Genomic DNA, 27,026 nt, shown 5'->3' on the forward strand with positions numbered 1-27,026 from the left:
GGGAGAGCTTGAGGTCTGTGTGAGGCCCAGCAAGTGGGAGGGAGAGGGGCCAGTGAGGCCTTCACCTTGAAGAGGACAGCTGAAGTCCTAAGAACAGCTGGTTCTCTAGCTGGCATTAATGGTGTCTAGGACGTGGGAGCAGTTTTGCATAGAATTAGCAGAGAATCAATGCTGATTAGTGTCCCTCGGGATGCTCGATCTCTCTGATGACATTGCTTTAGTGCTTGAGGCAATGCCATCATGGGGAATTGCCCTTTGAAGAACCTTGGTAAGAGTCATTTCACGAAGGGTTCAAACTCAGGTTGTTTTGGCTGTAAGCACCTTTACCCTCTGGGCCATCTCACTGGTCCCTAGCCAGAGCTCTGATGGTTACTTCCTCAAGGACTTTTCTTTGGTCTGTCTTTTTCCTTGGCAAGAACAGCAAATGCTCTTAACTGCCAGCTCTCTCTCCCAGTCCCCCAAAATACTACTACTACTTTTTTTTTTTTTTTTTTTTTTTTGAGACAGGGTTTCTCTGTGTAACCCTGGCTGTCCTGGAACTCATTCTGTAGACCAGGCTGGCCTCGAACTCACAGAGATCTGCCGGATTAAAGGCGTGTGCCACCATTGCCCGGCCCCCCACTACTTGTTTTGGAAGCAGTCTGTGGAAGGTTGGAAAGCTGGGGTGGAAGTGCTCCCAGCTGGGCCGATCATGGCCCCCACCGTGTCACACACATACATGCCCGAATTCTGTGCTCATTTATGGAGGACACAGGTTTACCAATAGCACTGGCAGTGACTACCAACAGCGCTCTGTTCCTGCTTGTGATTGTCTTCAAGGTAGCTGGGCTCAGCTGGCTTCTCCACAAATGTGATTTTGATTCGCCGAAAGCTCCTGGAATCCTGTCAGCTGGAAGGAATGCTGGTACAAGCGAGTGACGCATTCTCAAGCCGGAGTTCTCATCATGACGATTCATGGACAGCCCATTCATGCGGATGTTTTCGCCAAGCCTGCTGGGAAAGTGGAAAGATGCAACTCTGCTGGCAGCACCTTGCAGAAACTTGATCTTCAGCTCCACTGCCTTCAGAGTCTGTGAATTCAGCTCATTTTCTGTTGCAGAGCCATCGAATCTTAAAGTGTTTGTACAGCACTCTGACCCACCTTATTAACACATCGGACAAGCTCTGGCATTTTAAAGCGCCATCAGGGACAGGAATGGCAAAGTGTGGCCAGTTTCCCCAGTGCCACCCAGGGGTCTTGCGGAGCCCCTGCTGGTGCCTGTGTGTAGGATTTAGTGGTGAGTGCCGGCCCCATAGGGCTCACTGAGGAATGAGCTTTCACTCTGGAGGAAGATGAGTCAGCCTTTGCTTTGGTGGCTGAGCTTCTGGAGTTCCTTTTATTCTTGGATGAAGGGTGTTTTTCAAAGGCGAGTGAGGCACTGTGGGAAGGGATGGACTGGTCCATGGAAGAATAACATGGCAGCTGTGTGATAGCATTGCAGAACAAGCTGATGAGCTTGATTATTCCCTCCCCTCTCCCTTCTTCCTTCCCTTCTTTCCTCCCTCCCTCCTTCGCTCCCTCCCTCCCTCTCTCATCCCTTTCTCCCTTCCCTCAGTCTTGTTTTGAGAACAAGGCCTTGGATATATCCCAGAGCGGCCTCAAACTTGCCCTGTAGCCAATCCTATCTTACCTGAGCGAGTGCTGGGATTATAGATAGGTGTGTGTTGTTCTTATTCCATGGGAATTGCTGTTTGGGGGCATTGGCATTCAGGTTTTCAGCATTCGGGACTATAGACTTCAGGTATTCTGATTTGAGGGGCAGGGGGAATCTTGTTCTTTCAGGCTTTTGACATTAGAGATGATATTGATCTGTGGGGTGATGTGTTTGGAGATGGCTACGATTGGTTCTGAAGTCAGGGCAGGATGGCCTAGAAGTGGTTGACTTGTTGGGGACATTTTAGATGTTCTCACCCTTGGGTGGAGTTGGTGACTGGGCTGGCACTGAGGTGTTTGTGATACCTCTGTTCTCTATAGAGCCCCTGGAACTATTTACCCCCAAACACATAGCCCAGAGGCTCCTTGGCTCCCTTCTGCCTCTGCTCCATTTGCTGGAGTCTCCTTTGACTGCCTGGTACAGCCCAGCATGCCCATGTCTGTTCCTTGCCCCTGGCTCTCTGGATTTTAGACCCCTGTGTTCTTTCTACTTCCTTCCCATTGCATCACACATGTCAGAAGGACCGTGTGCTCTTCAGCTCGCCCTCAGCACCCCTTCCTCCCCGGCCTGCCTCTCTCTGTACAGGTAATTCCTTCCTCACTCTTGCTCAGTCCAGGAGTTTCACACACACACACACATACAGGCACACACGCACACATACACAGACACACGCACACACACAGAGACACATGCACACACACACACACATGCACACACACATACAGGCACACACGCACACATACACAGACACATGCACACACACATACACAGACACACACAGACACATGCACACACACATACAGGCACACACACACACAGAGACACATGCACACACACATACAGGCACACACGCACACATACACACACATGCACACATACACAGACACACGCACACACGCACAGACACATGCACACGCACACATACACACACATGCACACATACACAGACACACGCACACACCCCCTTAGCTGTCTGTTTGCTGGTTCATGTTTTCTTGACTTTAGCATCAGGAATTGTTGCCCTGGCCCCAGGGCTCTTAGGGCTTGCACCCACGGTTTCTCCTCTCGTTTCTCTTCTGTGTTTCTTTGTTAGACAGGCACACTGGTGAGCTTTCCCTGCCCCGCCCAGTGCAATAACCAACTTATCCCCCAAGGTCCTTAGCAACCGAGGTCAAGATGCCCTGTGTGCTTGTGGCTTATTGGATGCCCCAGAAATGTGAACAGAGAGGGATCCGTGCACTCACTGCCGTCTTCACATCCTACTGTATCTCTGTGTTTGGAAAAGTACGGAGGGAGCTATTTTAAACAGATTTAACATTTAGAATTCACAGATAGTAAAGATGGCTTTTTTGGGTTAATTGTGCACGTTTGTGCGCAGCCCAAGTACAGAACTACTCTACAAACCTTCTGTTGCCTCTGAGGAGCCACACCCTCAGGTCTATCCTCACCCCTTCAGCCAGTCATCCATTTCTTGGGCCCTGTAGTTTTGTCTTTTCTAGAACATACATACTTCACTGTAGACAATGTTGTGAAGAAAAAAAAAAAAAAAAAAAAGTACCCATATGGTCCACACAAGGAGACAGACTCATTTGGTATGCAGCCTTCTGGGTTTCTGTGTGAAACACTTGGGGTCTAGCCAGGGTCTCTGTGTGTCAAGGGTGTTCCTTTTAGAGCTGCAGCATCCCGTGGTTCAGTGTGTCAACAGCCTTTTTATCTCTTGTCTCATCCAGGGGCCACAGAGGCCTTCTTCGTCCTTGGGAGACATGGACATCTGCTGGTGTGTGTGTGTGTGTGTGTGTGTGTGTGTTGTGTGCACAGCTTGCATGTGAAAATGAGCTCTCATTTAAACAGAATAAACACCAGGAGTGGAATGGTTGGTTCCTATGGAATATGCATTTTTAACACCATGTGAAGTCGCAGGTGGTTTTTCAAAGGTCACTTTAATTTCCCACTAGTAGTATCTGGGAGATTGGCAGTTCACATCCTTGACAACTTGGTATTGTCAGTTTGCCTTTTAAGCTGTTTCCGATAGACATGTAGAAGTACCAGGTTATGATTTTCTGGTCTCTTCTCTTGCCAATGGCGTTGAGTAGCTTTTCATGTACCTGTCTTCTGCTCACTATCGTTTTTGCAAGGGTTGATTTTGACAAATTTCATGTTTCTACTTATGTACTAGAACCTTCATCTCCAGGCCTGACGTGTATGGTGAGTGCCTTCTTGGAATCAGAGTTGCTGGGACTGGTGAGCTGGCTTAGTAGGCAAGGGCACTTGACTCCAAGCCTGGTGACTTGAGTTCCAGCTCCAGATTCCTACAAGCTGTCCTCTGACTTCCACAGGTGCACCATTCGTTGCATGTGTGCTCCCCCAAATAAACAAAAATAAAAAAGTTAAGTAAGTTACAGTTGCAATGACCACTTGCACAAGGCCCTCATGAGGTCAGAGAGGGTCATCAGACCCACCCCCAAGATTCTAGCCACAGCTCCCTCCTACCACTGCACATGATCTCTAGGTGGACAGTGGGCAGAAGTGGGGCGTGGCTGGGATGGGGACTCTGGTGGCACAGCTTCTGTGGGTTGTCATGCAGGCTGGGATGGGTTTTTGCATCATGTGGCTGTTTGGGGTTCACCCTTGTTCTTGGAAGGCACCCTAATAAACTCATTGGTTCACCAAGCTGGGCATGGGTTGGGAGGTGTTTCTTGGTCTGTGGCTGCTTTTCGGGAGTTAGACATTTCTGTGGGAGTCTCCAGGAGAAGTCACATAAGAAACTAGTTTTAAAGTTAAGTTGTTTGGTTTCTTTGTTGAGGTTAGGGTTGCAGTCTGAACACAAGTTCTTATGCATATTTCCCTCCAACCCCTAACTTGTTTTCCATTGTCTTAGCTGTGCCTTTTGCATAACAAAAAACAGCTTTTGTGCTGATTTAGCTCTTATCTTTCTTTGTGCTTCTGAATGTCACTTATAAGTGACACTGATGTCACTTTGCTTAACCTCAAGCCACAAAAATATTTTCCCCTCAAGTTTCATAGTTTTAAATTTTGCATTTAAATGTGTGATTAGGTATGCTGTATGTGTGTGTCTCTGTGTGCTTACCTGTACCTTACCTAAGGAGGACAGAGGTAAACTTTGGCTATCTTAGTTTCTCTCTCTTCACCTTATTCTTTTGAGAATCTCTTGAATGTGAACCTTGCTGTTGTGGCTAGCTGGCTCCGTCAGCAGGACCCCAGGAACTCCCTGTCTGTGTACCACAGTGCTGGGGTTATAGGTGTGTACTAAGGTTATAGGCTGTGCTGGGGATCTGAAGTCGGGTTCTCATGTTTGTGCATTGAGCACTTTTACCCACAGAGTCATGCCTCAAGCCTGTACGGTCCATTTTGAGTTTTCTTTTGTGTGAAGTGTGCCATGGGAGGGGATTCATGAATCTATACTTTGTGTCTGTTTGTTGGAGACCACCTTTCTCCATTGGCTTCTCTTCGCATCTTTGCTTTAGCTGTATCCTGCCCTTGAGAGAGGCCGCTTTAGTGTCTGCTCATTTTCATGGACCCACGCCCTTCCCCTAATACCGTGTACCATCATAATTATTATGACTTTGCAGTCATTCTAAAGATTGGGTCGTGGGAGTCCCAATGTTCTTTCTCAAAATCATTTTGGCTTTTCTAGTTTCTTTGCCTTTCCTTAGACAGTTTTATAATACAAACTAGCAAGAGTTTCAAAGGTGGAAAATGCTACCAAAAACTTGCATGCTTGATTTCCCCAATGAATGCTGAGCTGCCTGTCTGTACTTTTGCCTGGGGATGGACTGGAGAGTGGTGGCCACCCTTTCAGATCAGTATCCACTGTCTCTACTTCTCCTTCTTGTGCTTAATCTGGCTTGCCCCTTCCCTTCCCCAAATACATGGCTTCTACAGGCATTGGCGTCTCAGTCCTGGGGACTCCTTAGGTGTCTTTGGGTGTGGGATTTGGAATGCTGATAGCCAAGAAGAAGAGAAAGATGATGATGATGGGAGCTGCCAGTGTCAACCAGGACCCATTTGTGGTGTTGCTTAGCCCCTGGTGGATGGCCTCTCCAAAAGTCTTTGCCGCAGAGCACCAATGTTACCAAGTCTGTAGAATGGGGCTAATAATTGCTACCATAGGAAGTTATTGGGGGAATTAAACGTTGACTCCCACAGCCTGTACTTGCTGGTGTTCTTTTTGTTTTTTTTATGTACTGTTGTGGAGATGACACAAGTCCCTGTGTTGGAAGCATTGGTCTCCATTCCAGAGAGGAGGCTGGTGATTAGAGATGCCCTGTGGGCCATGCAGGCGCAGTGTTGCAGAGCTCTGAGGTGAGGTGTGCAGCTCAGGGTGGTCCCAGGCTCTGTGCCCTGCCATTCAGGACCCCCCGGGCTTGTGAGTCATGTTGCCTTAGAGCTGAGTCTGGGAGCCCCTTCCCGCGCCCTCCAAAAGCCGTGTGAGATCTCTGGGGCCCCAGCTGCAGTTGCCATGGAGTCCAGCTGTCATCCCATCACACTGTTGCTAGGCAGGTGTCTGGTTGCCGGGTGCTACCTCCTTGGACCCCTTGGCTGCCAGAGAGCCTGTATGGGGCTGCTTTGGAGTGGGGCCTGAGTGGGGGCCCACATGGTTCTCTTAGAAGATGCTGTAGCCAGGGAAGCTTTTGGGTGGTGCTGTCTGAGCCGTCCTGAACTTGGGGTCTGGATGACCCAGCTCTAGCATCACTCATTAGACTCCCCAACCCCTGAGGCTGGACAGGTCTCAAGTCTTTATTTCATACATGGAGACAAGGAAGGCTCATGATGGAGGGAGGGAGGGTTGGGCCCCTAGTTCCGGCCATGGGACCATTGGCACTGCCCAATGTAGGGGATGTACTCTGCCTTGCACATGGAGAACTACGAGGGGGGTTGGGGAGTGTCTTTCCCTGCTATGGGGAACTTTCCATGCCATTTGGTGCATAGCCATCTTTCCTTAGGGTTATCCTGTCCCACGTGGTTTAGCGTCTGTTCTCATCCCTGAGCTGAATCCTTGATGCCCTTGGCTGCTCCTTGGCTCTGCTTTTCAGCCTTGCTCACACATCAAGCAGGCCCTTGCTGCAGGGCCTCTGCACCTGCTCTCCCACTGCCTGGCCTGGGGTTCCTTCCTTCTTTGGTCTCTTTGTCCTTCCTGGCCATGGTATGGAAAGCAAACCCTCCTGTCCCTCTCCTGCTTTGTACCTGTCCACAGGGCTGAGGTTTTGCATCTTGCTTAAGTTCTGTTCCCAGGGCTGAGATCACAGCACCAACCTATGGGGTAGCAGCAGGAGGTTACACACTTCCCTTGAGTCCCACTCTGACCTCATGGAAAATCCCAGCAGGGCAGCCTGGACCTGGACCTGGGCTGGCCGGTTGTTTTAGCCCATTGGCTAAACCACTCCTGGCTCTCCAGCTTCTATGTGAAGCTGGGCCTGGGGAGACGTGATATTGCCCCAAAACCTGAGGTCTTGGTCAGGTGCTAAGGCATTGAGACAAGGTTAGCAACTCATGGTCCTTTAGCACAGAAGAGACAGCTCTGGGATTCGAACCTCTGAATCAGAGTTCTGGACCCTGGAAGCCACGTTTGCCCTTTTTTGTGGGCCCCATCCATAATGGATGGAGCATGGAGAGTGGCATAATGGGGAAGGCAGAGGACACCCCAAGTAGCAGCTTTTACACCTTCACCCTGCTTGTCCAGCCTACCTTGGCCTCTTGGCTTCAGCTCCCTGCTGGCTCCTCTACACACCTGGTGGTGCCTGCTGGGGTCCCCTTACTCAGACCTCTTCCGAGCATGTTTGCAGCCAAATCGATCTTGTGCAAGCATTTGCTGACAGGGGATCTGTCACCACACTTAAAATGCCTCAGAGCGGACCCTTCCTACCACACACCCTCCAGACCACAGCCTGCCCTGTTTCTGTGGAAGTGACTCTGGCCTAACTATGTTGGAGGTCGGAGGTCAGGGAGCCAGCCTCCACGGCCCCCTCCTCTCCCACATTCTACCTTATAAATCACATGGGCTCTGCCTTCAGAATGCCAGAGCCCATTTTTCAGCCTACCGTTGCCCCCTTTCTCCTCCACACTCAGCACGCTCCCTCTCCTGCCTAGAACTCTCTGTGACTCCCACCTTACCCACAGGAAAGTCAGAGACCCTGACACAAGGTTCTGCATGCTGGGCCCCTGCTGGGTCTCTGGGTTTATTTCCTTCTCCGCCCACCCCTCACTCCTGTGATGCAGCCTTGATGTACTCTGAACAGTGTGGGTCCCTGTACCTCAGTGCCTTTGGAGGTGCTGCTTGTTCTGTGTCAGGAACAGTCTCCCTAGATGCCCACAAAGCGGATTCCTCAACTTCGTCCAGGTACCAGCTTGGATGCTCCTGCTTTGGCCTCCCATTGTTCCTGCTTAGCCACATCATGCTCGTTTGTCAAGGTCACATTCAGGGCCTCTCTCAAGTCCTCTGTGACTTTCCACACCAGTGTCTCACACAGAGTCTCTCACTAAACCTGGAGCTTGCCATTTTAAAAGACTGGCTGGCCATCAAGTCCTGGGAATGTGCCCCAGCACTGGGTTACACAAGACTGCTACTGAGTCTAGCTTTTGCTGTTTTTTTTTTTTTTTTTTTTTTTTTTTTTTTTTGAGACAGGGGTTCTCTGTGTAGCCCTGGCTGCCCTGCGTTAATCCTCTGCTGAAGATGGATGGGTGGAGCTGTGTGTGTGTGTGTGTGTGTGTGTGTGTGTGTGTGTGTGTGTGAGAGAGAGAGAGAGAGAGAGAGAGAGAGAGATCTCTGTGAATTCTAGGCCAGTATGGTCTACAGAGCAAGTTTGTGGTCAGCCAGGGCTGCAAGGTGATGAGACCCTAACCCCAAATCAGAGCGGAACTTCTGGGGTTTACTTCCCCGGTCCTTCCTCCTCACGGAGAAGATAGATATGAAGATATTGAGAAAAGTGCGGGGGTTAGCGGGTGATGAGTGGAAGGAGTGGAGGATGCTGGGAAGACAGAGCAAGGCGGGTCTTACTAGGGAGCTGATTTCTGAGCCAAGACTTAGGTGGGTGGGGTGAGTGCCTGGAATTGGGCAGAGGGGGTAGTCAGGGCACAGGCCCTGTGGCGGGTGCCTGCCAGGTTGTGTGCCTGGATGGACTCACATAGGATGGGTGCTGAAAGCATGCAGGGCTTTAGAGGCTGCGGTGGCCATTGTTGTTGGAAGCGGCCTTGTCTTTGTTCTGTGGGATGTGTCCCATTAGAGGCTGGCGCAGGGGTGCGTGGCAGTACCCATTAACTGTAAAGCAAATGCTTGTGGCTGTGTTTGGTGGATGGGAGGAGTATAGTGCAAAGTTTTACTCTTACTCTTTTTGAGGGGTCCACCACCCAGTTCCCTAATCAATCACACAGGGAGGCTTATTCTTTGTTGTGAATGCCCGGCCATAGCTTGGCTTGTTGCTAGCCAGCTTTTCTCATCTTAAATGAACCCATCCGCCTTTTCCCTCGGGCTTTTCTCTCTCTTACTTCTGTATACCTTACTCTCCTTCTTACTCTGTGGCTGTCTGGATGGCTGCCCCCATGTCCTCCTCCCCTTGTTCTCCTGCTGCTGCTCTCCTCTTCCTCATTTCTCCTTCTGTTTACACTCTTATGCCCGCCAGCCCTGCCTACCCTGGCTCCTGCCTTGCTATTGGCCGTTCAGCTCTTTATTAGGACCAGCAGGTGTTTCAGACAGGCACAGTGACACAGCCTCACAGAGTTAAACAAATGCAGCATAAACAAAAGTCACACACCTGGAAATAATTTTCCCCAACCCAATGTCAAAACCAGAGGCCAACACTGGTCTCCCCCTGTGGGGCACCCCATGTCTGACTTTACCTCACTGCCTCCCCAACCTTTTCCTTGTCTGCTTCAGAATCTGAGAGTAGACAGATTTTGTTTTTCCTGTTCTTCAAAGAGGCGACCTATGTGCAGGGTGGCTTGTCTCTCAACAAAGGGTCCTAAACCAGAGTCACTGTCTGGGGGGTAGGTCAGTGATTCAGGGACCTAGCCTTTTGCTTAAAGCCTCTTTAACCGGACCATGGTAGTGGATGCCTTAATCCCAGCACTTGGGAGGCAGAGGTAGGCAGATCTCTGTGAGTTCGAGGTCAGCATGGTCTACAGAGTGTCAGGACAGCCAGGGCTACACAGAGCTACTATCTAAAAAAAAGTCTCTGTATGCAGGTGAGTGATCAGGCCTAGGTGTTTAGTGCTGCATGGGTCCTTGTGTGTTTTCAAGTGAGGACCAAAAACATCTCCAGCAGTCAGAGGCCAGGAGCAGCCTCCCAGACCCATGGAGAGGCAGTGGCCTGTCCATGTTCGCAACCCACGGCAGCAGGTCCTGAGTTATGGCTGCAGCACTGTCTACATTGCACAGATGGGAAAACAAAGTCTCAGAGAGAAAGTGTGGCTCACCCAAAATAACCAGCCAACATATGGTGTTTCCTGTATCCATCAGTGGGCCTTGGAATTGGTGCTGTGATTGGAGGAGGCAACCCCAGGGAAAGGGGCTTCGGGCCTTCTTTCCCTCCCTCCCTTCTCCCTTCTAGACCAGACTGGCCTAGAACTCACAGAGATCCACCTGCCTTTTCCTCCCAAGTGCTGGGATTAAAGGTGTGCGCCACCACGCCTGCTGCTGGCCACTGTTTCCCAGGAACCTGCATGCTTTTTCTTCCCCGTGACTGTAACAAGTCATCATAAAGTTCACGCTTAAAACAACGGAGACACATCACACAGTTCTGGAGGTCAGAGTCTGAACTGTGCCCTGGGGAGCTACAGTTAAGTTGTCAGTGACCTGGTTCCCCTGGAGCTCCTGGAATAGGAAGGATCCGTTGAACTGCTTTCCAGCTTCTAGAAACTGCTCAGGTCATGTCTGTGGGCTAACTCTGTCTGACCCCTGATCTCCTGCCTGCCTCGTTCCTTTGGGTTCTTAGATGACCTTGGGCCCACAGACAGTCCAGGTGTACTCTCCATTTCAAGGTCTGTGGGGTCCTTGGTCTTTTTATTCCCCCCAAAGATGTCCTCTTCACCTGGTCGCAGAAGGTTGGGCTGGTGCTAGAGTCCAGGGACATAGAACCTGTTAGAGGGCCTGGGGGAATGGCTTTTATACCATTATCATCAGGAGTCTGGAGTGGGAAGTGAGTGACAAATTGGACATGAGACTAGGCCAGAGTGGACACTGCAGAAAGTCACTGCTTCCATGCTGGATAGTTCAGAAGTTGGATCTCAGCTAGGTCCACTTGGCGCTATGTTCTAGGACTATGGCTTCAGCCATTGGGAATCTCGGTTGTGTTTTCTGTTCAGTGGGGTGATGCTGATAGCAGGAGGCTATGCCAGGGAAGCTGTGGGAACTTCACTCACACCCGAGCTGCAGCAGAGCAACCCTGTTGGTCTGTTCTTGAGCCCTGCTCTGCACCCAGGAGCTTCTGCTGTCCTGGGATCCCTTCCCCAGGACCCCAGCTGCCACAGTAAAGGACACACAAGAAAACCTCCAGCCGCATGGGCCACTGCCCCCTCCTGTCCGGTTTGGAACACCACTATTGTTACCCGCCCCGTGTGCATTGTTTCCTGGTTCTCCACAGTCCCGGGTAGACTGAGGGGCTGCACTAACGCCTGTCCAGGGACAATTGTTTGGGGAGATGGGGGAAAAGCCTAACCCTTGGACCTGGGTGTGTGGGGGAGGATCCTAGAGCAATTGTCTCAGATGTCAAGTGTCAGGCCCACCGAGAGCAGCACATCCCATCCATTGTCCCAAAGTGCAGGAGCAGTGGGACCCCAGGATGGCCAGCTGCCTCGCCCTGTGCTCTGGGGCCCTTGAGTGACTGGCTTTCCTTTGTCCTCGCATTCCGGTAGGAAATGCCACCGAAATTAGGCCCATTCCCAGGCATTGCTGGCTTGTGGGCTTGTCACTTTTGCTCCCCGCCACCTGCCATGCAGGCTTCTATGGCCGAGGCTGGAGGCTGAGGCTCGCAGGGTGCTTTTGTCCACTTTGTCCGGCGGGGAGTCTTTGCCTTTTGTTTTGACAGTATATTGCTATACTCTGCACATAACAGCCCCCTGGGCTTGGGGAGTATGCTGCTCTTGGGTTTGAGCAGTCAGAGTTGTGTCATCATCACTGCTGCCAGATGCAAGGATATTTCGTCACCCGTAAAGAAGCCACTAGAGCCACTGTCTGTCTTTACTCTGCAGAGAATGGAGCTGAGACAGAGTTCCTTGTTCCCATTCCTCAAAGAAGGGAGGCAGGGCCCAGAAAGACAGTTGTTGCACACAGCAGGCCGGGGCACAGCCAGCACTTGAACCCCAGACACACATTCTAAGGGCAGTTTTGTTCGCTGGGTCAGCTGGCTGTGGCTCACACCTAGGCAATATCTGGAGGCAGGTTTGGTTGTCTGACTACAGGAAGGAAGCCAGGGAATCCACCAGATGGCTCCCATAGCAGGGATCTCCCTACACACATACCAGGAGAGCATGCCCCACACAGAGGTTCCATCCATCTCTGCAGAAACCCCAGGCAATCAAATGTCAAGGAGCTGTGGTGGAGAACCCCTATCTTAATTCAACTGTGGTGACCCCATTGTTCGCAGAAAAAAGAAACTGAAGGACTCAACAGAAAGGGAGGAACTGGGGTCTGAGTAGGAGAGATTCAAAGGTAGATCATGAGTCTAGGGATAACAGCGAGGAGACTCAGCAGGAAAAGGTCTGTGCTCCATTAGTGATGTCTGCCCTGGGTGTGGGCTTGGGAAGCCTCCTCCGGTTTCCTATTATCTGTGTCTCATGTAGGAGAGGGTCACACACTCATGCCCACTGCGGTAGCCAGGAAAGGTAAGGCGGCAGCGAGTGTGTTGCTTGGGAAAACTAAGGGAGCTTGCCCTGGGGGAAGGTGGTAGCTGTTTGGGCTCTAGCTAACTGCAGCCCATGGGTGCTTGGAGTTCATATACCCATTTTCCCAAAAGAAGCTGAGGTCGGGACATGAGTGGGTTATCTGAACTCAACTTAAGCACACGCAGACCCACCTAAACAGGGTGTGGTTTGCTGTAGGATGGCTGCATGTTGTAGAGTAGGCTCTGAGTGGACCTTGGGTGAGAGCTGGCAGGGGAGGAATGGGTGGGGCTCTGTGGGGAGAGGTTGCTTCCCCTCTGTGGCCTCACCTCCCCCACTGTTGCATGGTTCATGGTAGGTTGTAGCAAGTTGGGGGTTTTGCTTCAGGTTCCTCTTTGTCGGGCTCAGGGCGGGTGCCTCTCATTAGGGCCTGGAAGGGAGATGAGGTGGAAGGTATGTGGGATAGATGATTGACAGGTGTGTAAATCAATCATCACATCGGCCATGTACTAAGGTACTGATGGGTCAGACACATGTACTGAGAGCTTCACCCTAGGCTCTGGCACACCAAATGGACAAACCAGTTGGTTGAAGGGTGAACACAAGTTGCATCCCTGGTGTGGGATTTGTCTACCAGTGTGACTGTGGAGTAAGTAAAACAGTAGAGGGGCAGGTACTTCAGGCAGGACAGTCTAGAAAGCCCCCAGGGCCTCTGCACAGGCTATGCCCCCTGCCTAGAGTGCCCTTTCCCCCAGATACTTGCAGAACTCCCCATGCCTTCATGGGGTTGGCTCAGACACCAGCCTCTCAGACAGCTCCCCTCAATCTCTCCCTAAGTCCGTCTTCTGAGAAACTGTCTGTCTACTCTCACAGCTAGCCTGCTGGTTCCAGGAAGTCTGGGTGGTGAGCGGGTCACCTTTTCTAAAGAGACAGAATTGACTCAGGTGCTGGGTGGTTCCCAAGACTGGAGGGCGGGAGGGGCAGTCTGCAGGGCATGTGCAGGGTGTGGCAGGCGCCTTTGTTGCTGATGACAGACTACACTGTCTTCTGTCACTGCAAGAGACTCAGGGAGACAGTGTGTTCACACTGGAAAACACAGACTCCAAAAGGTACTAATCCAGGCTTAGTAGTGTGGGCCTGTCCTCTCCGCTGTTTGAGAGGCTGAGGTAGGAGAATTGCACATTCTAAGTCTCTGAGTGAGTTCAAGGCTAGCCTAGACAACCTGACAGAACCTTGCTAAATAACTGTTGCTATGGCAGACACCTTGACAACAGCCACCTAAGGCCTGGAAGGGTTATTCTGGCTCACAATTCCAGGGTGCAATCCATCATGGTGGAGAAGGCGTGGTGGCAGAAGCCCAAGGCAGCTGGTCAGGACACCTGGAGAGAGATGCTGTCGCAGGCTTGCTGCTCCTTACGCAGTCCAGTACCCCAGCCCATGGAATGGTGGCTGCCCCTCCCCTGGTTCAGGGTGGGTCTTCCCATCTCAACCTAACCTGGGTAGTCCCTCACGGGGCATGCTTAGTGCCTCTAGTGATTCTAGATCCTGTCAAGGGTCTAGGTGTAGTAGCCATCATGCTGCCATAAAATAAAAACTGAGAGGAGAGCTGGGGTGTAGCTCAGCGGCAGAGTGCCTTACTAGAACGATGGGCCCCGCACTCTGTCTCCAGCACTGCAGACAAGCACATTTGTGTGCCTGCACCGCTCCTGTGTGTCACGTGGTGGCCTCTGAAGCACCCACTCCTTCCATGTTCTATAGAGGAGGGAACCGAGGCCTGCGGTGGGGGGTGAATTACCTGTTCATGCCCACCCTCATGTCACTGGCATAGCTAGACCTTTGCGCTCACTCTGCACTGCTCAGTGTTTGGGCCCCATTCATGCCTGTGAGAGGCCCAGGCAGTTTATGGAGCTGTCCCTGGTCATGGTTCAGACCAAGGGACCATCAGTGACTTTTCTCCAGGTCATTAAGTGAACTTCTGTGTCATGAAATTGTCATTGCATGGCAGTCCTGGGCTGGCATGGAGTGATGGACAGCATGCCATTCATGGAAATGAGATCTTTGTGTTATGTATGAGGTCTGTGATCCTCCTAGGGTCCGAACCAGGATTGTGAGTGGTTAATGCATAGGACTGAGGCCTTTGCAGGGCTCAGGGGTGTTGTGGGGGCCCTTCCCATGTCTGGCTATGGGGGTCTGCTGGGAGCAGGCTGTGGATGGTTTAATCTGACTTTGCTGCCAGGGTGCTATGGGTCCACGAGTGTCTGCTTCCTTGGACCCTTGGCCAGTGGACTAGTGAGGACTGAGTCCCATGGGCATCTCACTTCCTTTGTCCTTGGTGTGATCTGGGGGTGACCCCGCCAGCCTCTCAGGTTTCACCATATGTCGAGTGAGGTCACCCCAGCTGAGGTGTGGGTGTCCCTTGGCAGCTCAAGTTGCCATTGTCTGTCTCCAGGAATGAGCGCAGGCTCTGCTCTGTTCTGCATCCCCAGGGAGACCTGTATCCTCCCTGGGCTGTGACAGTGGGTCCAGACAGATGGTGTGGGTCCCCAGGCAGCTGCTGGCTGCTATGAAAGCCATCTGTGGCCTGCTTGTTAGGGCTGGGTTCTCACCGTGAGGCCAGGCCACAGCATCCCAGCCTGTGGCTCTGAGTGAATGCTTCACAGCTTGGTTCCCTCAGTTCCCCTGTTCTGTAAAGTGGACACATGGGACATCACCCACCTCCTGGAGCTGCAAAGTTTGGAGAGTGGCTGGCAGGGATGGTACACACCTGCAGTCCGAGCTGCTGGGAGGCTGAGGCAGGAGGATTACTTGAGCCCAGGAGTTTGAGGTCAACCCGTGTGATGTAGAGAGTCCCACAATCTGGTCTCAAAACAAAAGAAGAACAAAAATAAAATGAGAACAAACCAAAACAGCGGGGCTGCAGGTATTGATAGTCAGTCAAGCTCCCAGCTTCCCTCCCTCATTTCATACCCTCCATGCCTGGGGTTTCCTGAGGCCACACCAGGGGCTGGGTACAATGCAGGCCAGGACAGTTACCCTCAAATGAGGGAGAGGCCTTGGAGAGCAGGGCTCTGTACACAGCCTCAGGCACCAGCAGTCCTGATCGGGTGTGGTGGTTTTGTGTGTGTGTGTGTGTGTGTGTGTGTGTGTGTGTGTGACATCACATGGCCCTGCTGGGCAGGGAGTGATGACAGCTTCCTTGTGTGTGTTCAGGGAAGGCCTTTCTGAGGGGTGTCTCCCATTCACTTGACCCATGGGTGGGGAGAGGGGGTGTTTAAAGGCAGAACACATCAGATAGTGAATGCCAGGGCCTAGGTGGAGATAGGCGTCAAGGAGGCCACGAGGCTGGGGCTGAGTGATTGGCATGGGCAGAAGATTCCTGTTCTCCCAGGGTTACGTGGTCAGGCTTCAGTCTGCGTGGTGATGGGTAACTTCTGAGAAAGGCTCTTTCACCCTGTAGCTGAGGCAGTACATTGCTAACCAATCATGCCTATCTTCCTGCTGGGCCCTAGCTCTGGGGACCACGAAGTCACATGCATTATGTGTCCCAACAGTATGTGGGAGTCACTGTCCCTGTTGTTTTGGTTGGGGTGACAGGTACTGTCTCTTCATCCCTAAGACTCAGTCTGCCACATAGGATCAACAGACAGGAAGGCCTCCCTAGTGGTCTGTAGTGATATATTTGCCTGTGTACCCATAATAGTGGCTGCGCTGCACCTTTTAGGTGTGGTTACAGGTTCGACATGACCGGCTAAAGGGGAGGATCGGAGAGGTGGTGGTGGTGGTGGTCCCTGTGGGTCACGGAGAGCACTGGGGAGGCAGAGCCTGCATCCTTGGAGCGGGAGCCGCGGCAGTCACTTAAGTTTTTTATGTAAGTTTTTTTCCCCAAGAAAACTTGACCTATCATTTATACTGGGTCTGGTGAATCATAATTTCCACACTTTCAGTGGTTTGAGGCCTGGTGTGAGTGTGCACCTCTTTCTGGGTGTGGGGTCAGGGGAGCTCTCTCCCACTGTGTGAACTTGGCTCAGTCAAGCTGTAGATCTGCCTGACGCTCATCAGTCAGGAGCCTGTCCCTAACCTTTATCCAGCCATGTCACCCTGGAGCAGTTTGCACACCCGAGTCAGTCAGCTTCTCTGTCCCCAGAGGGACTCTATCTGAGTCTGGCAGATATAGCCCCCGTCCCAGAAGAGCTCACCCTGCACCTTGGGGATGTGTTCACGGGGTCCTTGTTGATAGGAGACACTTGGCATTGGTGCGGTATTGATGGTATTACAGTCACTCACATTTGTGATTACATAAGGAAAGGAGCAGCTGGGAAAGAATCACACATGATGGAGTCAGAGAAGTGGCCTTGCTGGGTAGAGGCACATCAGGAAGCCTGGGAGCACAGGGAGAGACTGCAGGCAGGCTTTCCGGTCCTTTCAGCCACTCCCCAAATAACCACACAGAGACTTCATATAATTATAAGTGCCTGGCCAGTAGTTTAAGCTTGTTTTTAGCTAGCTTTTATGTCTTAAATTAACCCATTTCTACTGATCTATGTGCTGCCCTGAGGATCATTTACCTCATGTATGTACTTCCTATCCTACTCGCTCTGTGTGTCATGGGGCATCCTTAAGATTTCTCAGACTCCTATGACTCTGCCCTTTTTCCCAGCATCCTCTATTTGGCTTGCCCACCTGACCTCTTCCTGCCTAGCTATTGGCCAATCAACTCTTTTATTAAACCAATCAGAAGGTGCCTTGGCAAAGACACATCTTCACAGTGTACAAAAAGATTATTCCAAGAGACAGCCATCTGACTGTGGAGCAAGTCACCCGGTGGGGTACCTCATGCCACGCGGGGAGATGGCACCTTGCCTCCTGGCCACAAGGACCAGATGTGGAGGCTCTGAGAGGAGGGGCTTTTGATGCACAAGTATTCAAGGCCCCGAGAGAATTGTGATTGGCCAGGGAAGTAGGTGTGGTTGATTGGTGATGTCTGCCATGGCTGCAGGAGGGCAAGAGGTAGACGTTGGGCTTGCTGTCTCCAGCAAGCTTCTCTCCCACCACCTCCCACTTCCCTGGAGTGTGTGTGCCCTGCTCAGATTCTTCATCTGCTTGTGGGCCAGCTCCTGCCAGGTGTAGCTGAGACCTGTGCAGCCTGCCCTGTACATTGAGGAGGCCTCTGGGCCTGGAGGTGTTACCTGACATTGCTTATAGGTGCTTATGTGCACGGACATGGTGGAAGTCTGCATGGATTGAAGAGCCAGGTGTCCATGTGGCAGGCCCCTCCTCCGTGCTCCCCTCCACCTAGTGTCCATGTGACGGGTGTCTAGTGGCAGGCCCCTCCTCCGTGCTCCCCTCCACCTAGTGTCCATGTGACGGGTGTCTAGTGGCAGGCCCCTCCTCCGTGCTCCCCTCCGCCTGGTGCCCTTGCCTGGCTACAGTTTACCCAAGCTGTGTGGTGATGAGCCTGCCGTTTACTGCATCCTTGATGTATGTCACAATTGCTGTCGTTTTTGGGATGAGGGGTTTGAATGGATGCTGAGGGATTGGGTGGTCCAGGAGTGACAGGGCCCTGGTGAGCCAGAGGGAGCATCTCAGGATGGTGTGTTGCTTCAGGGAGGTCCCCAAGATGTAAACTGCTGTCATCTAAGAGTTGCACTGCCATCAGGCCTTGGGTCCCTTGGCAGCCCCATCAGTATGGAGAATGCCAGCACCACCTGCAGGGTGGTGGTTCTAGGGCTGCTGTGCCCAGGCCCAGATCCCCCGCTGGCCCATTCTTTCCAGGTCACGAGCTGTTCTTGGTGCCCAGTGCCTGTCTTATTGGCTTGTGTGCACGTCCTCTGTGGGTGGCCCGAGCCACCTATTGTCCCAGCACAATAGCAGTAGACCAGCTTGTGTGAAGAAAGCGGGACAGGAAGCTCCATCTAGGTCAGCCCAGTGGCACTCAGGCTTCCTGCCCGCCCGCCTGGGCGCCTGTGCCGGGTGGGGCTACCTTTGTCTCCCCGTCTGGGTGGCTGGAGACTGCTTCCCCTGGCACCCCAGGCCTGGCTGCTGCATCCTCGAGGAAACTCTGCCCCCAGCCTTTCCTACCGTGACCTTTCAAACAGCAAGTTCAATGTCCTCAGCTCCTGTCTCTTTATCCTGTTTCATTTATCACACACACACACACACATACCACATATACACATACACACACACACCACATATACACATACACACTGACACACATACATATACACCATAAACACATGCACATATACACTGATACACACACACACCATACATGTATATACACACATACCACACATATACACATACACCAAACATAAACATACACACTGACACACTGATACACATACATATACACCATACACACATGCACATATACACTGATACATACACACACATACACACATACCACATATACACATACACCAAACATACACATACACACATACACATTGAGACACATACATGTACACCATACACACATGCACATATACACTGATACATACACACATACCACATATACACATACACCAAACATACACATACACACATACACACTGAGACACATACATGTACACCATACACACATGCACATATACACTGATACACACACACACACACACACACACACCCCTTACCTACCTTCATATTTGGGGAGAGCAAACTGAGATTCAGAGAAGCTGGTTCACTTTCCTGAGATCACATAGCAGGATGGAGGAAGATCTGTGGTTTAACCCCAAACCCTGTGGTTTCCAAACCTGACCTCTCTAGAGGCTAAGAGTCCATCCTCGCTCCACTCTTGTCTTATTGTGGCCAGTTTTGACTCTTACAAGCTGGTGTATATTGTTTGAGCTCAAGTTTTTAATAATTCAGCGTAGGGTGGTAATGAGTGCAGAGGGCAGGGAGGGCTTCTTAGAGGAGGTGATGGATGAGATGGGGCTAGCTCAGGGCAGAATTGGAGGGGAAATGTGTCAGCAGGAAGAGTGTATGTCAAGATGCTAGGGTAGGAATAGGCTCGGGAGTGTGGCTTGTGTGGGAGGATGGAGTCTATGGAAGATCTGGACTTAAAACAAAACAAACAAACAAACAAACAAACAGAAAAACGAATACGGAGAGTATTAGCTGCTTTTGTCATTGCTGAGGCACTGACTTGACCAGAATAATTTAGGAGTTTGCTTTGGCTCACGGTTTAAGGGTGCAGCCCATCATGGCGGGGGCAGTGTGTGAGGGCTTGTCATGATGCGCCTGCCATGAGGAAGCAGAGAGGGATGAACGCAGGTGCTCTCAGCTTGCTTTCTGCTTGTCATTGAGTCTGGCACCCCAGCCCATGGGTGGTGTTAGCCACGCTGAGGGTCGTGAATGTGGCTCCTTGGTGATTCTAATTCAGGGCTAAGCTTCATATGGGTGAGTCACATAGACTTCTGTTGAGCATTGACTGCATTTTAAGGGATTCTGATGGGTGAGGAGGCTGGAACTCCCTGGGGGCAGAGGTGTCATTGACCAGGCTGGCTGGGAGAGGCATGGTCTGTGGACTCTGAGGGTCTGTGGGGAGTTAGGACTAGGAAGGCCTTTGTAGGGTACACTTGGAGCCTGGGCTCTTGATGTTGGTGCTCTCTGGGAACCAGTGGACATGTAGACTCAGACTCATCAGTAAAGTGATGGCATATAGTCCAGAACCAGCCATAGTCACCCTGTGGTTTGTGGGTAGAAACAAGGTTGCCTTCTGCCTGTAGCCTGCCTGTGAATATCAGCCTATGTGGCTGCATGACAGCCCCATTTATGAGGCCATCATACGTGTCAGTCCAGGTGACGAAAAGGATCAGACAGCAGCATTGAAGGGCTGTCATCTGCCATCCCAATACCAGCACAGTCTGTGCCGTCTCCTTGGCATGTGGGGAATCTCCTTAGACAGCCGTGGTAGGACAGGACACACTCTCAGTTAACCCAAGGCAGGGAGACTACACGCTTGCCTGGCTCAATTCCCTTGGGCCCTCATTGTAATGAGCTGCGATGGGTTGATAGCTGATGGGTCCCCTATGCTGGGACATGTCCATGAACTCATTTTCCCAGGGGACTCTATGTGACCACTGCCTAGTTAACCTGGGCCAGGCCTCAAATCCTGAGCCTGAAGTCTCAATGGGAGGCTAGCCTCAATTCCCATTAGGTACTAGCTTGGGTCTCTCTCTTTTCCCTTCATGTCCTTTCCATCCTTAGTCATCCCTGTAGCCTCCACAGTAGCTCCCCATCTGCTGCTCTGTCCCACCCAACCTCTGTAACCACCCATCTCTCCTTGGTACACTCTATCATCCATCTCACATCAATACACTCCATCATCTCTCTTTGGTGTACTCCTTCATCTCTCAGTACACTCCATCATCTCTCCTCTGTACACTCCTTCATCTCTCCTAGGTACACTCCATCATCTCTCCTCTGTACACTCCATCATCTCTCCTCTGTATACTTCATCTCTCCTCTGTACACTCCATCATCTCTCCTCTGTACACTCCTTCATCTCTCCTCTGTACATTCCTTCATCTCTCCTCTGTATACTCCATCATCTCTCCTCTGTATACTCCTTCATCTCTCCTCTGTACACTCCATCATCTCTCCTCTGTACACTCCATCATCTCTCCTCTGTACACTCCTTCATCTCTCCTCTGTACACTCCATCATCTCTCCTCTGTACACTCCATCATCTCTCCTCTGTACACTCCATCTCTCCTCTGTACACTCCATCATCTCTCCTCTGTACACTCCATCATCTCTCCTCTGTACACTCCATCATCTCTCCTCTGTACACTCCTTCATCTCTCCTAGGTACACTCCATCATCTCTCCTCTGTAGACTCCATCATCTCTCCTCTGTATACTCCTTCATCTCTCCTCTGTACACTCCTTCATCTCTCCTAGGTACACTCCATCATCTCTCCTCTGTACACTCCATCATCTCTCCTCTGTACACTCCATCATCTCTCCTCTGTACACTCCATCATCTCTCCTCTGTACACTCCATCATCTCTCCTCTGTACACTCCATCATCTCTCCTCTGTACACTCCATCATCTCTCCTCTGTACACTCCATCATCTCTCCTCTGTACACTCCATCTCTCCTCTGTACACTCCATCATCTCTCCTCTGTACACTCCATCATCTCTCCTCTGTACACTCCTTCATCTCTCCTAGGTACACTCCATCATCTCTCCTCTGTACACTCCATCATCTCTCCTCTGTACACTCCTTCATCTCTCCTCTGTACACTCCATCATCTCTCCTCTGTACACTCCTTCATCTCTCCTCTGTACACTCCATCATCTCTCCTCTGTACACTCCATCATCTCTCCTCTGTACACTCCATCTCTCCTCTGTACACTCCATCATCTCTCCTCTGTACACTCCTTCATCTCTCCTCTGTACACTCCATCATCTCTCCTCTGTACACTCCATCTCTCCTCTGTACACTCCATCATCTCTCCTCTGTACACTCCATCATCTCTCCTCTGTACACTCCATCATCTCTCCTCTGTACACTCCATCATCTCTCCTCTGTACACTCCATCATCTCTCCTCTGTACACTCCATCATCTCTCCTCTGTACATTCCTTCATCTCTCAGTACACTCCACAGCAGTGGTCCCTCTTCTAAGTCCTTACCTGAGTAGCTGGGCTGTGCAACCTCTTAGGTCCTGGTCAGCATTTGAACCCGTGTCCCTCTGTCAGGGCTATTCAGGATGGGAGATGTGGCCACTTATCTCTGCTTGCTTTTGTCTTCACAGGCATTCCTGCAGCGAATCAGGCAGAATGTGGCTGACTCTGTGGAGAAGGGCCTCACAGAGGAGAATGTCAAGGTGAGGACTCAGCCATGGCTGCTGCTGCTGCTCCTTCTGGGCCCTGGACTCCAGGAGTTCAGAGGCCTCGCTCATGGCCACTGCCTGCCTCCCACCCCCAGCTTCCTCTCAGCAGCCCTGGAAGGCCTCCCCTGGGAGGGAGGGACCATGCACACCAGACCCCATTCTCCGGTTCACATTCAGCATGGCCATTCTGCTTTCTCACCTCCTGGGAGCCTGGTGCCTCCTGCTGCCCTTCTACCCCTGCAGTGGGCACAGGGTATCATGGCAGGCCCGTGAGTCATTGGGCCAGCTCCATTCTGGCGGTGGTGCTGGGGAGTCTGGGCAGTATCAATGGGCCGTCTGTGTGCCTCTGATGCCTGTGCTGGCCAGCTCTCTGACCTCAATTTCTGGAAATCTTTTATTTTGTGCTCTGAAAGGCCTGGACCAGGAGGAAATGGATATGAGGGGCTATGTGCATCTGAAGAACCCAGGATTTACCTATATGTGGTCAGAGATGGCCCCCGCCTAATGTCCTGGCTCTTGTCAGTCATGTGCATGTTATTAACAATTATTAACAATGCATATCGATAATTCTAACCCTGCTCTTTTGCTCTGCTGGAAGGCTGTGCAGAGCTGGTCTGGGGGAAGGGGTTGTGGAGATGTGAAGGGATACCTGCTTTCTGAGACCTATTGCTTCACTCACTATTCATCCATCCATCCATCCATCCATCCATCCATCCATCCATCCATCCATCCATCCAGTCAACAGATATTCACTGAGCACCTACATTTTATTATACTGATTTATTATGCACTGTTAGAACTTGGAAGCCGTTACTGTCCCTTAAAATGTCACATTGAGGGATTAGCTGTACCACACCTGAGTTTTCCAGTGGAGGCAGGGGAGCAGCATCCTTGCCCAGCTGGCTCACGGCCCCTCCCAGTCAGCCCTACCCCAGCGGATGAGGCTTCCATTGCCATTGATTGTTTTGTCTTGTCTCTGTCTTTGAGCAGTTTCCACTTTGGGGCTATTCTGACAGTTTCTGTGAATGTCTTTTGAGTGGGCATTTCTTGTTTTATTTTTGGGTTTTTGGGGGGTGGTAAACAGTTAAGGGACGGACAATTCTTCAGTCCTTTCACATTTGAGTATAACATCAAGGTCTAGTATGTTCCCTTCAGCATAACCAGGTTCAGCCTGTGAGCTGAATTAGACCGAAGGGAAAGTGAACAATGGCGAGGTGATCCCCCTGGCCACCTTCATGTGACTATCAGCCCCCCAACCAGGGCGGAGGCGGAATTGGGCTCTGGGTGCTCTAGGCCTGGCAGTGACTGAGGAGTAGGCTCTGGCCCCTGCCCCTTCACTTTCCCCGCGCACTATTGTGGGAGCAGGGTCATGTGAACACCCTTGTTGGTGCCGTTGTCTGTGGCTGGATGTCAGAAGATACCAGGTGTGGCAATGCCTGAATACAGGGAGTGATGCTCTGACCCCTCCACACTGCTGACTGGGATGTCAGCACTTGCTCTCTGAGCTTCCAGTTCTCAGGTAAACTGGGACCAGGAATGGCCAAGAAGCTTGTAGAGATCAGGTGCTACCAATGAGTCTGACAGTCCAGCCCAGGTCTGCCACTGGTCTGTGCAGCTGATGCTGGTGGTGCTGAGCCAACAGCAGCTGCTTGGCTCAGGGGACCTTCACCTATTGTTGCCTGCTATGTACCCTGGGGTGAGGGCTTTTCTGGGAAAGGCCTTGCTCTCTCCAAACCCTAATTGACTCTGACCTCTTGGTCCCTCCTAGATCCTTTTCTCCAACATTGAGGACATCTTGGAGGTTCACAAGGACTTTCTGGCTGCCTTGGAGTACTGCTTACACCCCGAGCCTCAGTCTCAGCATGAACTTGGAAATGTTTTCTTGAAATTTGTGAGTATGGGAGCTAGGGAGTTGGGTCAGTGGCGAGAATGCTTGTGAGGACCCGAGTTTGAGTGTTCAGTTAGCATTGGCTCTGTCATGGTGTTTGTGTACCCATTCTTGTGGTCTGGTTCTCCCAACTACCCCCCCCCCCAAGAGTCTACAGGGCATAGCCTTGTGCAGAGTCCTCAGGCTTGGCCTGCTGGCCCTTGTGCTAGGCTCTTAGTGAACTTGTGTGAGCCCCTGGGCCTCAGTGGACTTGTTCTCCTGACTTTCCAAGACCCAGAGCCCTGGGTAAAGGGTTGGGAAACAGGGTCTCCTCTGAGATGCAAGAGATCCTCTGGAAGCACAAATGTGGTTGCTTCTCCCCTCTTCTAGAACTCTCCTTGGCTTCACTTCATCAGAATAAAATCCCCACAGCTCTAAAGGCCTGCCACTTCCTGGAATCTAACCCCTCACCCAGCCATACAGTCTCTTTGTCAGTCTAGAACATTCTAAGCTGTCTCCTTGGTACACAAGGGTAAAGACCTTATGGCTTGATGATCTGCCCCTATAGGGCAGACAAGATGGCTCAGCAGGTAAGAGCACTTGCTGTCAAACCTGGTGGCTAGCATTTGATTCCTGGGACCCACATGGTAGAACGAGATATATCTGCCTTTTGTAAATTATTTTCTGACCGCCACATATGTGCCATGGCACTCTTGTACCTAGACAGATAATCTAATTTTTTAATAGTATTTTATGTTTTGAGACAGTGTCTCACCATGTAACTCTGGCTGGGTGGAACTTGCTACGTATATAAGGCTGGCCTTGAACTCAGAGATCTGCCCACCTCTGCCTCCTGAGTGCTGGGATTAAAGGTATGGGCCAACATATGCAGCTATAAATAAAATAAAATAATAAAATAAAAAGGAGGAAAGAAATAAGAGACCAAACAGAGGATGGACAAGAGGTGACAAGGTTGTCACCATACGTGTGGCAACAGAACTGGACATAGAAAGGGTGAACCTATTCACACTCCGAGGTTGAGGCCTCCACTGCATCTGCCTGAAGGGGTTCCTGTGAAACCCTTTAAAATCAGTTCTTTTAAAGACCTTGCATAAACATACTTAGCAAGGGGAGTGGTGTCCTTTCTGGAGGGGACAGTGGGTGGCTGCCGCAGCAGACAAAAGCTACTCAGGTGACTGTGGGTGCAGTGGAAAGCTCTTGTGCAACCATCCTCCCTGAAGCACACCCAGCTGCCTCAGGCCAAGGCCGCCTGAAGATTCCTGGACCAGCTGTGGGGTGCAGAGCTATAATCGCAGTGCCTGGGAGGCTGGGGTCAGGCGGTGGGAATTCTCGGCCAGCCTCGGCTACTTAGACTGTGTGTCAAGCACTGGGAAAACCAGAGGCAGCTGTGTGGAGGAGACACTGAGTTTGCCTGCACACCTGGCTGAAGCCCTCCTCGAGGCAGTTTCAGCAACGGAGAGAGCAGCCCGGAGGCTGCTCAGTGTGAGTCAGTGTTTTTCATTTCAAATCATGTTTTAATTTAAAATGTAGCGCCTTCACTTTCTCTGCCCCCGTGCTGGGGGAGGGGGGAGAGGCAAGTCACAATGGCGCTGGATTTTTACAGTAGCTGGTGGCAGGTGTGCAGGTGGCTTTCCGTGGGGAGCTGATTAGGTCGATCGAGTGCCACGTTTGTCTAGACCTAAGTTGGTCCCATCTGGGAGGGTGCCAGAGTTAGGGTGGCCTTGGAGGTGCGCATAGAGGCAGTGAAGAGCCCCCACTCTAGGGCAGGCAGTCACTTTTTAGACCTGGGGCTATTGGCAGAGATTTAGTGGCCAGTGCCAGGAAATGGCACCATGTTGTTACTGGTGGACTCACAGAGACAGTGTGGTGTCCACTCTAGTCCCAAAGGTCACATCTGGCTTTGTTCTTTATCCTTAGTTCCCTGGGAACCCCAGACAGCATCTAGGACGGGGGAGTGGGGATTGGCCACGCCACAGACCCTTCTGCTACCTACTCAGTCCCTTAGAAAGAATCTGCATCCGGGATGGCAAACACTGTGGATTGAATTTACATAGACAAGAACCCCTTAGCCCTTTCCTCTGTAGGGTGCTGTTCTAAATGTTCCATGCATACCAGCTTGCTAAAACCTCATGATTGTTAGGGAGGTGGCACACTCCTGGGTTCCAAGCCCTGGGAAAGCTGAGGCAGGTGAATTACCTCAAATGAGTAGCCAGTCTGGCCTGTGTACTGACTTTAAGGCCAGCCTGGGCTAAAGCATGGAACCCTGTCTCAAAACTTCACAATAGCTTTTAAAGATGTTTCCTGTCATTGCATATTTTACAGAAGGGGAAACCGAGGCCCAGAGAAAGTTATAGTTTGGGTTTAGGTAACTAGAACTGGGATTAAGCCCGAGACATTCTGACACTGGAATCTGTTACGGTTTTAAGTGACATTGGCTCCTGAAATACACGTAGCAATCTGAGTGCCAGGCACAGTGTGTGAGCTTACTTCCACTAGGCAGGGCAGACCTGCACCCTTCTGATGGCATCCTGCGAGGCAGGTGACAGGAAGATGGCCAAGCAGACAGTGACAGATATGAGGTGCAGTGATCATGGTGTGACCAGAGTGCTTCTGTTTAGGTTTGTTGGATATAGCAAAATAGGAACACAAGACAGAGTGGCTTTTCAGGTAAGTGTCCAGGTCACATTCAGTATCTCAGTGTCACATGCAGTTTTAGGGACATGCATCATATAATGGCTTGCTGTGTGTGCCCTTCTCTGGGTTCA

At 51.3% G+C, this 27,026-nt stretch overlaps 1 protein-coding gene across 1 annotated transcript in view; it reads left to right on the forward strand.

Annotated features, from left to right (window-relative positions):
• Nucleotides 1-27,026, forward strand: part of Prex1 (phosphatidylinositol-3,4,5-trisphosphate dependent Rac exchange factor 1) — a 149,702-nt gene that overhangs the window by 44,890 nt on the left and 77,786 nt on the right. The window contains exons 2-3 of the mRNA XM_051186107.1: nt 22,296-22,367; nt 24,142-24,264. Coding sequence (XP_051042064.1) covers nt 22,296-22,367; nt 24,142-24,264 — 195 coding nt within the window. The remainder of the gene's footprint in view (nt 1-22,295; nt 22,368-24,141; nt 24,265-27,026) is intronic.

The sequence above is a fragment of the Phodopus roborovskii genome, unplaced genomic scaffold (assembly GCF_943737965.1).
Source record: "Phodopus roborovskii unplaced genomic scaffold, PHOROB, whole genome shotgun sequence".
In the NCBI taxonomy this organism is placed as follows: Eukaryota; Metazoa; Chordata; class Mammalia; order Rodentia; family Cricetidae; genus Phodopus; species Phodopus roborovskii.